General features: G+C 39.2%; 1 protein-coding gene across 2 annotated transcripts in view; it reads right to left on the reverse strand.

The window, feature by feature from the left end:
• Window positions 1-311: 311 nt before the first annotated feature.
• ddr2l (discoidin domain receptor family, member 2, like) overlaps window positions 312-13,246 on the reverse strand; it is a 99,381-nt gene continuing 86,446 nt past the window's right edge. The window contains exons 15-18 of one of the 2 annotated variants that reach the window (XR_012406711.1): window positions 11,764-11,998; window positions 9,204-9,353; window positions 5,017-5,960; window positions 312-783 (exon numbers count right to left, since the gene is read on the reverse strand). Coding sequence is in view for 1 of the 2 variants with exons in the window: in XM_073951970.1 (XP_073808071.1) it covers window positions 5,823-5,960; window positions 9,204-9,353; window positions 11,764-11,998 (523 nt within the window). In the remaining variant the exon portion in view is untranslated. Of the gene's footprint in view, window positions 5,961-9,203; window positions 9,354-11,763; window positions 11,999-13,246 lie in introns of both variants that reach the window. The other variant, XM_073951970.1, reaches the window with a different exon arrangement.

Consider the following 13,246-nt stretch of genomic DNA (forward strand, 5'->3'; position numbering starts at 1 on the left):
GAAGCTAAAAATGTGTTAACATGTTAAAAACATGTAAGAAAAATTGAACTAACGCTAACAATGTGGTATAAATAATAGCTAGCATGTAAGCATCACACTAAATCCAAGTAAATAACATGTTAAATGTTAAGGCAAATGCTAAAACATGACGAAAACACATTAACAATGTGATGAATCCTAATAGAAACGTGCTAACAAAACCCTGATGTAATGTGTTAATGGCATGTCATATTATTAATAAGGGATTCTCTGTATTTTCTTTAATATGTTTTAAATAAAATATTCTGCTAGTGAAAACACCAAACCCCAGATACAGCAAAATCGATATTTATTATGGAAAATAAGAAAGAAGATAATAGAAAACAAGTCTTCCTTAGTCCCCAATATATTACTATACATACAGTATCTACTCTGCTTATGTAATGTACATGAAAAACATACAGAGAATTAAAAGACTTGAATGAAAGACGTTATTGAGTACTACATGATAAAATAAGGTACATGTGATTTCACTTGAAACAATAAAACACTCACAATCTCACACAATCACACAAACGTGCACTCTTGGTCTCTAATATGTATCAAAGAGCAAACTCTGATCAGTAACAACAGAAATTGCCAAAGGGCTCACTTCAGCAAAGGCTTCTGGGAGATTGAGTTTCTAGTGGTTGCGCTTCTTTCCTACCACAGACATTCAATCGATATCCCAGTGCTATCAGAGGACTCTTCTGACATCCCGCGTAGCCAAACCTTTCAGCAGCCAAACAATAAAACAACGTTTTCCTGTAGATTTGAAGACGATTTGTGAAATACAGTAAACACAAACTACAGAAAAAAAAGACTAAAAGCTAGTACAACGATTGACGAAGACGGACATTTTTGGTAATGTCGCAGTGAACCAAATTGCTTTCTGGTGCAACACTCATTCACAAACATTAAATGACACACTAAAGACATGTTATAAATCATTAAAGTGGGTTAAAATAGAGCTGTAGCGGAAAATAGTTTCAGAAATCAATTATGTGATTTTTAAAAAGCATCTCTATTCCCTCTTGAATCAATTCTGAGCTTAGTTTTTAACAGAAGATTGCGCTCTAGGCTGGTTTTTAAACAGCAGATGTCACTCTAGGCTAGTTTTTTAAAAGCAGATGCTGCTCTAGGCTAGTTTGTAACAGCAGATGCCGCTCTAGGCTAGTTTTTAAGCAGCAGATGTCGCTCTAGGCTAGTTTTTTAACAGCAGATGCTGCTCTAGGCTAGTTTGTAACAGCAGATGCCGCTCTAGGCTAGTTTGTATTAGCAGATGCCGCTCTAGGCTGGTTTTTAACAGCAGATACCGCTGTAGGCTAGTTTTTAACAACAGATGCCTCTCTATGCTAGTTTTTAACAGCAGATGCTGCTCAAGGCTAGTTTTTAACAGCAGATCCCGCTCTAGGCTAGTTTGTATTAGCAGATGCCGCTCTAGGCTAGTTTTTAACAGCAGATACCACTCTAGGCTAGTTTTTAACCACAGATGCCTCTCTATGCTAGTTTTTAACAGCAGATGCTGCTCAAGGCTAGTTTTTAACAGCAGATCCCGCTCTAGGCTAGTTTTTAAAAGCAGATGTCGCTCTATGCTAGTTTTTAACAGCAGATGCTGCTCAAGGCTAGCTTTTGCCGCTCTAGGCTAGTTTGTAACAGCAGATGCCGCTCTAGGCTAGTTTGTATTAGCAGATGCCGCTCTAGGCTAGCTTTTAACAGCAGATGCCGCTCTAGGCTAGTTTTTAACAGCAGATGCTGCTCTAGGCTAGTTTTTAACAGCAGATGCTGCTCTATGCTAGTTTTTAACAGCAGATACTGCTCAAGGCTAGTTTTTAACAACAGATGGGGCTCTAGGCTGGTTTTAATAGCAGATGGCGCTCTATGCTAATTTTAATAGCAGAGGGTGCTCTAGCTAGTTATAAATGCTGGGTTTACACCAAACAGCATATATTTGTACTAGCAAATTATCTATAAAATCAATGCAAGTGTGCAAATAGAGGCAAATCACCCCAGCTTGCCCTGAATGATGCAGAATGTGTGCTGTTTATGCCATGAATGCACAGATTGCGCCTTAATCGGATCTTCTTTGCACATTCAAATGATTGAACATCCCATGAATAAACTAAAGTGAATGATGTGGTGCTCTGTGTTAGCATAACAGTAGATTGCGCTCTAGCTATTTTTTAATAGCAGGTGGTGCTCTAGCTAGTTTTTAATGATGGGTTAACACCACACTGCAAATATTTGCACTAGTAAATTACGGAAAAAGTCAATGCAAAGCCGCAAAAAGACGTCGGATGAATTTTGTTGTGAATTCGTGAAATGCAACTCATTCACATCTTCCGTACATGCTCAAATAAATGAACTTTGTGCGAGGGGATAAACATTCCATTTCTAGAGTGAATGTTAGCAAAACAGCAGATGGCGCTCTAGGCAAGTTTTTAACAGGTGATGGCGCTCTAGCAAATTTTTTATCCTGGGTTCACTATCTGCACTAGTAATTTACATACAAAGTCAATGCAAGGGCGTAAATAGAGGTGGGATGTGTTTGCTGCAAATTCGCCTCAATCACATCTTCCACGTACATTCAAATAATTGAACTTGAGTGCAAAACTTGTGTACAAAAATTAAAATATCCCATGAGTAAACTAGAGCAAATGATGTGGTGCTCTGCGTTAGCTAAACAGCAGATGGTGCTTTAGGTTATTTTTTAATATCACATGGTGCTCTAGCTAATTTTTAAATCTGGGTTTATCCAAAACGGCAAATATATGCACTAGTAAAATGCATACAAAGTCAACGCAAAGCCGCAAATGGAGAAAAATTACGACAGAGCACAATGCAAATGCAATTTGCAAATGCAATTTGACTCAATCACGTCTTCCGTGCACGCTCAAATAACTGAACTCGAGTGAAAAATTTGCGTAAGGGGAAACACATCCCGTGAGTAAACTAGAGCAAATGATATGGTGCTCTGCTTAAACATAACAGCAGGTGGCGCACTAGCTAGTTTTTAATAGCAGGTGGCGCTGTAGCTAGTTTTTTCTGGGTTCACACCAAACGTTTATATTTGCACTAGTAAATTGCAGAAAAAGTCAATGCAAAGCCTCAAATAGAGGTCGGATGGATAAACATTCTGTTTCTAAAGTGAATGTTAGCAAAACAGCAGATGGCGCTCTAGGCAAGTCTTTTAAAAGGTGATTGCGCTCTAGCTAGTTTTTAATCCTGGGTTCACCCCAAATATCTGCGCTAGTAAATTACAAACGAATTCAATGCCAAGGCGCAAATAGAGATGGGATGTGTTTGCTGCAAATTCGCCTCAATCGCGTCTTCGGCCCACATGCAAAAAATTGAACTTGAGTGCAAAATTTGCGTAAGGGGAAAAATATCCCATGAGTAAACTAGAGCAAATGATGTGGTGCTCTGCGTTAGCAAAACAGCAGATGGCGCTTTAGGTTAGTTTTTTGTTATCACATAGTGCTCTTGATGGTTTTTAAAGTTGGGTTCACACTAAACGGCCAATATTTGCACTAGTAAATTACATACAAATTCAACGCAAATGGAGGCAAATTACCACAGAGGGCGGCAAATGATGAAGAATGTGGGATGCGTTTGCTGTGAATGCAATTTGACTCAATCACGTCTTCCATGCACGCTCAAATGATTGAACTTGAGTGAAATATTTGGGTGTGGGGAAAAACATCACATGAGTAAACTAGAGCAAATGATGTGTTGCTCTGCCTAAACGTAACAATCAACGTTAGTTTTTAATAGTAGATGGCGTTCTTGCTAGTTATTAAGTGATTTAAGTGATTTTTAGTGATGGGTTCACACCAAATGGCAAATATTTGCACTAGTAAATTACATACAAAAACAACGCAAAGCCGAAAATGGAGGTAGGATGCGTTTGTTGCGAATTCGTGAAATTTGACTCAATCTCATCTTCCGCGCACATTTAAATATTTGAAAACGTCCTGTGAGTAAACTAGAGCAAATGACTTGGTGCTCTACATCAACAAAACAGCAGATGGCACTCTAGGGTTGTTTTTAATAACAGATGGCGCTCTAGCTAGTTTTTAATGCTGGGTTTACACAAAAAGGGCATATATTTGTACTAGTAAATTACATACATGAAAGGCGCAAATAGAGGTGGGATGCATTTGCTGTAAATTCGTGAAATTTGCTTCAAGCGCGTCTTTAGCGCATGTTCATATAATGGAACTTGATTACAAAATTTGCGTGAAGGGAAAAACAATCTGTAAGTAAACTGGAGTAAATTACATACAGTCAATGCAAAGCCGCAAATACAGGCGAATTATCACAGTGTGCTGCAAATGATGCAGAATGCGTGATGGGTTTTCTGCAAACGAAAGGAAAACGCCTCAATCTCTTCTTCTGCGCACGTCTAAATTATTGAAGTTAAGTCGAAAAAATGTTCAAGTGGCGAAAAACGTCCTGTGAGTAAACTAGAGCAAATGATGCTCTGCCTTAACATAACAGAAGATTGCGCTCTAGGCTGGTTTTAACAATTCAATCCATTTAATCTATTCAAGAGAAAACAGTGATGCATTTCGAAAATCTCAGAATCGATGCAAAATCGATTTTTCACCACAGCTCGAGTTAAAAAAAGAAAGAAAGATGTGCTTTGAAAATTTTAATCTTGCATACACATTCCCCCATAAACATGTGCCTAATGCAGAGATCGGAAATAAAATGGATCTCCACAATGTTGATATTATTGGTTCATCCTAGATTTTTAGGATTGTATGCGGTTTTAAAGCAGTTACTGTATTCTTTGGCTTCAGTGGTGAAATATTGCTGGGGTTTGAAACATGAAACGCCATTACAGGGGATAGTTTGGGACTCCCCATTACATGTTAGAAGTAAAGAAGATATTAAAAAGAAAACTGGAAACCTGTTAACACTGAACTATCCCTTTAACTCAGTTTAACTCCAATAATCTGATATCTGCATGTAGGGAATGAATATCAAACTCACCATGGACACATTTCGGCGTATCTCAGATTTTCAATGAGTTCATTGGCATTGTGTTCTTTGGAAAATGCTCGGATGAAAACATAATAGGGTCCATTTTGGTTTCATATCAACTTTAAAGTGGCCTCGTATAAATCGGGGGAAGAAACAGTGCATTCAATTGCACGTCAGTCCATTGTTGGCTCTACAACCCTCTCCTCGGAAAGGGATTTTAATCTAACTATAACAGTAGTTCTGCTAGATCCAGGCAGAGCAAGTCTCCAACCCGGCCGTATCCATAAGAACCTGTAAAAAAACATTCATATTCAGAGAGCAAAACACTTAATATCATAAAAAGACACAGAAACTCCAGTGTGGGGGTGAATTAGGAACAAATAAAACCAAATAAAACCAAATGACAGCAGTGCTTAACGATACACAAACCACAGCTTTGACAAAGACATTCGTCCAGTTCCGCCTAGAATACACAGTAGGCTCAAGACTCGCTGTTTTTCTGGGAAAACGACGAACAGAAATACATTTATGAGAGAGAGAGAAAGCTAATTGTACTTGAAAGGAAGTAACAACAATAAAAAATACAAAAAAAAAAAAAATCTCAAGTGTCTCAAGTGGATTTTTTTTTTAAAAGAGTCTCAATAGAGATGAATGTTTAGTGAGCTAGTGAATGCCTTTTTCTGTGAAACCTCATCCCCTCTAGATCTCTCTTCTGGATTTACGATGCCGTGATGACGCTACATTGTGGCTATAATGTTCCCGCTCTATGTTTATAACAGTTTTCCTCCAGGTTGTTTTAGTAGAGCAGATGTCAGTCACGAATGGGGTGCAAAAGTTCGCAGGGCCTGATGCAATTTGTTAAACGATGGCCGGTCTGTGATGTCACGACTCCAGCAGCGCATCATCAGCTTGAAGAGGGAGGATGGGCAGAGCGGCGGAGCGGAGAGAAAGATCTGCAGAGGAGAGAAAAGGTGAACAATAGGAAGACTTTTTTTTCTCAACCACGTTGCTGGAGGATCACCAGTTCTGCACATTTTCCATGTCTCCTTAACCAAACGCCTGATTCAGATCATCAGCACAGTAGCAGAGACTGAAATGATAAGGAAGACATCCAAAACATGCAGTGCTGGTGGTGGAACATGGTTAAGAACCACTTTTTTAGATGTAAATATGAAAACTATGTTTACACAGTGGATGCCTTCCAGCTGCAACCCAGTACACACTCATATTCATACACCATGACCAGTTTAGCTTGTCCAATTCACCTATAGCGCATGTGTTTGGACTGTGGGGGAAACCGGAGCACAGAGAGAAAACCCACACCAACACGGGGAGAACATGCAAACTCCACATAGAAAAGCCAACTGGCCCAGCCAGGACTCAAACCAGCGACCTTCTTGCTAAGGCGTTGATGCTACCCATGTAGTATAATGTCAATGTAAATATTTTCACTCCATGTGTCTGTCTTAAAACATTTATAAAACATTATTCTCAAATGATGAATACATTTTTGAGGATCTCAACATTCGTTCGTTTACTGTTCCTATTGAGGCTCCTACACATCGGGATTTTTTTCGTTTGCGTTTATCGTCAGCATATTGTTCAAGCAGTTTTTCCGGATTCAAGCCCAAGAGATTTTCACTGGCGTCGAGCAGAGGAGTATGCAAAATCACTCCATGACGTTAGATGGCGCTACACAACTTTAAGTTCTGAAACCTGCTTGTAACAGAAGAAGATGACAGAAAGTTGACATGCTTGTTGTTATGGATGGTTCAAGTAGCAGCTCCAGCTCTAGCGATGAAGCAATTCAATTCAATTCAGCTTTATTTGTATAGCGCTTTTACAATGTAGATTGTGTCAAAGCAGCTTCACATAAATGGTCATAGTAACTGGAACAGTGTAGTTCAGTTTTTAGTGTTTAAGTTCAGTTCAGTTTAGCTCAGTTCAGTGTGATTTAATCATTACTGAGAGTTCAAACACTAAAGAGCAAATTCATCGATGCGTAGCTCTACCAATCCTGAACCATGCGAGGCAGTGGCGACAGCGGAGAGGGAAAAAAACTTCACCTGATGGGAGTGAAGAAAAAAAACCTTGAGAGAACCAGACTCAGTTGGGCATTTCATGAGGCATTTCTTTAGAAATGACGCTTTTACGCCTGCCGTTTTGTGCGTTGGTGTGCACGATCACATTCGCGCCCTTTGTTTAGTCACGAGGCGTTAAACGTCGACAGAAAATGCAAGCAAAAAGCATCATGGTGGGAACGGGCCTGTAATCTGTTCTTTCATTTTTATGACCTGGACTCAATTCACTTCAGTTTTTTATACATTTTATCTCCTCTATAAAGTCTTTACTGTGCTGTAAAGCATTTTAAGCAATGCAGCAAACTAGAATAAAATGTCGGTCATGTAAATGTGTAAAGCTTGGTTTATACTTCTGCGTCAAGTGACCGGTGTAACCCATGGCGCATGCAACGCGCGTAGCTGTGCATTTATACTTACGTGCTGTCTCTGTTGGTCTGAATTAACACTTCCAAAACGCTAGCTAGCAGTAAAGTGTAAATGTTCCTCTGTGTCGAGTTTCTTCGCTGTTGTTTTGCTTTTTCTGAACACTTCCTGAATGTACAAGTGGCTCAAACTCGCTCATTCAGAGGCATGAATCGGTGGACATGCAACAACTTTTACTATGAGGTAAACACAAAACAAAACTTTCCATCTGAAGCTCCTTCACGGGACTCCACACTTGTAAACAATCGATCCTTCGACTTGCGGCGTTTGCGCGGCTCTCCGTCCCACCCAGACTCATCAGTGCTACAAAGCCGACCAATCACAGAGTTTGCCCTACGCATAGTTGCGACGGCTAGTTAAATTTTTTGAGAAGTGCACGTCAACGCGTAGGCTGCGCTGTAGCATACGCGTGCGCTTGACGCAGAAGTATAAATCAGCCTTAAGTCAGCATCATTTGCTAAACTGGATTACTTTAAACTCAGGATTTTTTTAGAGTAAATTATTAACTTCATCGAATGCACATTACACTTCACATTACATACAGTTGAAGTCAGAATTATTAGCCCTTGTATATTTTTTTCCCAGTTTCTGTTTAACGAAAATATTTTTTTCAACACATTTCTAAACATAATAGTTTTAATAACTCATTTCTAAAAACTAATTTCTTTTATCTTCGCCCTGATGACAGCACATAAAATTTAACTAGATATTTTTCAAGATACTAATATTCAGCTTAAAGTAACATTTCAAGAGTTCACACTTAGCTGATCATTGATAGTAAAGCTAGTTTGGCGTGCTGTCCCGGGAGAGAGCCCTGAGCTTATAAGATCCTCGAGCCCTGGGCTCCCTCCCGTTGCAAGGCGAGAGGGGAGTTTGAGCTCAGGTAGATCTCGATGACTCCCCTTCTTGCTTGTTGTAGCTAAGTGTCGGATATGGATGCTGAAAGGTGTACTCAGAGTTTAGCTAATGTATTTTGATTAATTATTTAGAGTGCTTGTTTTTGAACTGTGGGAGGAAACCGGAGGACCCGGGGAAAACCCACGTGACCACGGGGAGAACGAGCAAACTCCGCACAGAAATGCCGTCTGGTTTGGAAAGGAATTAAACCAGGGGCATACTTGCTGTGAGGCAACAGCGCTAATCGCTGGCCACCGTGACGCCCGTTTGAAAGGAGGGAAAGTAGGGTTGGGTGGGGGGGGGGGTTTCTTCGAGACGAAGATATTGAGATGAGAAAAGTCTGGTTATTTATAGTGAGTTAAGGATCGTCTGTAGGATAATCAGTCATTAGCTAAAGTTGGAACAGCTGAGAACAATCATAAGCACGTGATCCTCTCGAAATTTGTTTATGAATAAACTTCACTTAAAGGCTTAACTAGGTTAATTAGGCAAGTTAAGGGTAATTAGGCAAGTCATTGTATATCAGCTGTTGAAATGATATCGACTGTTGAGACAATAAAAAAAATTGCTTATGGGGCATAATAATATAAAAATAAAAAAATGGGAAACTGCTTTTATTCTAGCCAAAATAAAACAAACAAGACTTTCTCTAGAAGAAAAAATATTATTGGAAATCCTGTGAACAATTCCTTCCTGTTAAACATAATTTGGGAAATATTTGAAAAAGAAAACGAAACCACAGGAGGGAGAATCATTTTGACTTCAACCGTACAAAACCAAAATTTCTGTCAGTACCTGTCTGCCCTGGTTCCTGAAGAACTCTCCGGTGTTCTCGATCACCTGTTCATCAGACAGCAGGCTGTAGGGCTGCTCCTTACATAAAGTGAAGATCTCCCACAGAGTCACTCCAAATGCCCACACGTCACTAGCAGTGGTGAACTTACCCTAAAACACACACACACACACACACACACACACACACACACACACACACACACACACACACACACACACACACACACACACACACACACACACACACACACACACACACACACACACACACACACACACACACACACAATAAACCAAGAATAAATTGTAGGAATCAAAATATATACTTTTTCCTTTATTTCAACAAATCAAACATGTTAAGTAAGCATGTTCCATGAAGATATGTTCATTTAAAGGTCAACATCAATGGAAAGTTTATTTATTCGGCTTCCAGATGATGCTTAATAATCTCAGTTTCTAAACATCGACACTCATGATGACTGGTTTTGTGTAAACAATGTGTAAATTCATTGTTAATTCCATGTTTGCTGGAAACTAAAATATGTAAATGCATTTTCTTGCATATAAAGAAGATAATCAGGGTGTGATCTAGAGCAGTGTTTCTCAACTGGTGGGTCCCGACCCAAAAGTGGGTCATGGGAACATTTTCAGTGGGTCGTGGAGTGTGTGGTCAAAAAAACAAAAGTTAAAATTTTTACTTATTTAGCTCATACCGGACTTTTATTTTGAAATGCATGCGCGACAACCCTACCATTTGACATGTGAAATTTCATTTAATTATAGCAACAAACATATCAAAGTGCAAGTGCGACCCCGAATATGTAAAGTATGGATTTACATATATTGGCGACAAAAAAGACTTAAAGCCTTAGTGTCATATGTAGTGGGGTGCTCTGCTAAGAGAGCATGAAACCTTTAAAATTAAAACGATGTTTAGAAACCAGACAACATGTTTTATTAACAGTTCAGTTTAGCTCATGGTAACTGAACCTTTCCTTACCCTAACCCCTGTTTACAGTATTTGACGTTTTCACTTTGTAATATTTGTATAATTCGATACATTTTGTTAAATGACAGAAATAAAATAGTGTTTATTTGTAATTCTTGGTGATTTTGATTTATCTGTCACTACTTGTTTATGTTAACAAATAAATAAAAATTAATTATAATTCCTAAAATTGTATTATAGTTCCTAAAAAAATTGTGTCGCGGCTTGATGACCATGTAAAAATGTTGGTCAAACCAGTTGAGAACCCCTGATCTAGAGGATAAAGGGGACGACCTTTTGCCTTACCTAAAAAAAGTTTTCCTATTTTATGAAAAACAAAATTAATATATTTTGGTCCCTCTGGAAAGTGTTTGTGACTTTTTGAGAGTCTATGTTGACCATTCAGTTTAATTGATGGACATTGAAAGTATATAGACAAACATGTTATCCTGTATCATTGTTTAATAATAGTTTTTGTTTGTTTATTTAGTTTTTTTACCATCTGTGTCTTAAAGGTGCAGTGTGTAGGATTCACCTAGTGGTTGAAGTAGGTATTGCAGTCCAAATTCTAAACATTAGACAGTTTTTTTTTCACCCAGGACGATCTCCAACAGTTCGACGCAGGTTGCCAGATTAATAACACAAACAGAAGAGAGTGTCGATTGATTTTATTTGTGTTTTATATAACAGCTATTTAATTTATAGCACTTTTTTTGCACTGATATTTAACATTTCTTGTTTAAATACACCGTAAACCGCTGCTACGCTAATTGTTTTCTTCCTTCTCTAATTCCACCTGAGGATACTCTTATAGAGGACTTCTCGAGGTATCCATAATCCTGGACCAGGCTGTATCCTGAGCAGATGCTGTGGTGGTCGTGGAGGAGTGGAGAGCATAAGACTGATTCCTGAAAGACCCAGTGACAGACGAGTCTCTGCATTGATCCCGTGGGCCAGTCTGAACACCCACCTGTGGCCTACTTCACCTGCAGCTTCTTCACGATGGACGTCCAGCATTCTCCAGCCTCTGGCACCTAGACTGCAGCTCAGCACAAGAAATTTGGCCAAAGGAGAAATGGTCGTGCCCAACTGAGCCTGGTTTCTTTCCCCTTCACTTTCGTCAATTGGTGAAGTTTTGTTCCTCATCACAGTCGCCACTGGCTTGCTTGGATTTGAATAACTCTGTGTGGATTGTTTGGATTTTTATATCTCTGAGTTTGTGTCTCATTTCAGAGGCTGCTGCTGTCCTTTGAAGGTTGTATTTTTGGTTGCTTTCCACGAAGGGTGCTGGAATTTAATTAGCTAAGCTAGCATTGGGCTGGTTATAGAGGTTAAAACAAAGACTTTCTGACATCGGATGCACATTTTAAAGAAGAATAACTGAATTTAGCATTGTTAAGATAAACAAATATGTTCACTGAGTGGATTTCTTAAAAATCTGCAAACTTATTATGGTATTTTAATGCTTTAGAAGGGTCAAAAACTCACATAAAGCACCTTTATTCTGTATGACAATGTTTGAAAATGAAATGTTTTGCTTAAGATAAAAAAGTTGATTTTTTTCCCCCTCACCAGTAATATGCTCTCCCAGGCCATCCAGCGTATCGGCAGCACTGCTCGCCCCTGTATACGGTAGTAATCACTGCTATAAAGGTTTCTACTCATGCCGAAGTCAGAGATCTTTATGGTGAGGTGACGGTCCAGCAGGCAGTTTCGTGTGGCCAGATCACGATGCACAAAGTTCAGAGAAGCCAAATACTTCATCCCAGACGAGATCTGAACTGACATGTGCAACAGGTCAGCTATGCTGCAGAGACAGAAATCAGAGAAACAAAGTCAGTTTAAGCCCCTTCAGCTCATGATCAGAGATGGAGACTAAAATATGACCTGCTTTCAGACCAGATTCAGTTTCATGTCTGAAGGGGAACAAGCACACATGAGATTTTACAGACATGGAGATTTAAAACCTAATTCAGCTTCAGCAGATACTGCATTTATAATGCTTTTAGGAGCTTAAAATCGGGGTAAAGAGAATTGTTTCTACACAATAACTCTAATAAAAATGTTAGAAATGTATTGCTGGAACACATTATGTACTGACTTGTGGACAGTCAGCATTATATTTTAATAATTTGTAACTATGAGATTAATTTAATGTAAGGAAACTCACTACATTAATATATGCACCTATAATAAGCCGGCAGAAAGCAGGTTGAAGTATTTAAACATGGAGTGAAATTTTGTCATTTAGGTTGGCAAAAAAACTAGCTCTGCTAATACGTTAACGCTTAGGTTCTGCCCTGGTAAACCCTGATCAACAAGCTATGAGTGTCCAGCAGTTGGTGCCACAAACCAATCTCATGCAGCACTCATAGAAAGCATGCAGTTCGGGCAGTTTTTCCCTATATTGTGATGTACAGGCAATTGCAATGCTCCTGAAATAACAAAGAAAAATGTAGGGTAGTGCATGATTCAATCTTTTGAGAACCAGTTGGATTGTTTAAAGATTGGCATTACAAAATGGAGGAAGATTGATGACTGGACAAAGGCAGTACAGAAATGAGACATGCACTAAACGCCACTCTAAAGTACTGATAGCCCCGCCTTAAAGGACAAATAGCCTCGCCCTATATGACAGGTAGCCTCGCTCTAAAAGAATAATAGCCCCAACCCTAAATATCTAATAGCCAAGCCCTAAAGAACTAATAACCCAGCCCTAAAGGGCTAATAGCCTCGCCCTAAAAGAACTAAAAGCCTAAACAACTAATAACACCCCCTAGAGCAGTGGTTCTCAAAGTGGGGGTCGGGACCCCTTGAGGGGTCGCGGAACAATGAAGGGGGGTCGCCTGGTGATTTCCAAAAATCTACTTATTATTATTAGACCATAAGAGTTACCATATTTTATCCATAACCAACTGAAGAGAAAAAAACAGCCGTTTATAGTTACTATAATAGCTTATTTACTTGTTCTATTGGATTGCGACCCCTGGGGTAAATACATTATTTCAAAGACAGCAATAGCGTCAGATGCAGCAGATTGATTTTATAACACCAG

This window comes from Danio rerio, chromosome 5 (genome assembly GCF_049306965.1).
Source record: "Danio rerio strain Tuebingen ecotype United States chromosome 5, GRCz12tu, whole genome shotgun sequence".
Lineage (NCBI taxonomy): Eukaryota > Metazoa > Chordata > Actinopteri > Cypriniformes > Danionidae > Danio > Danio rerio.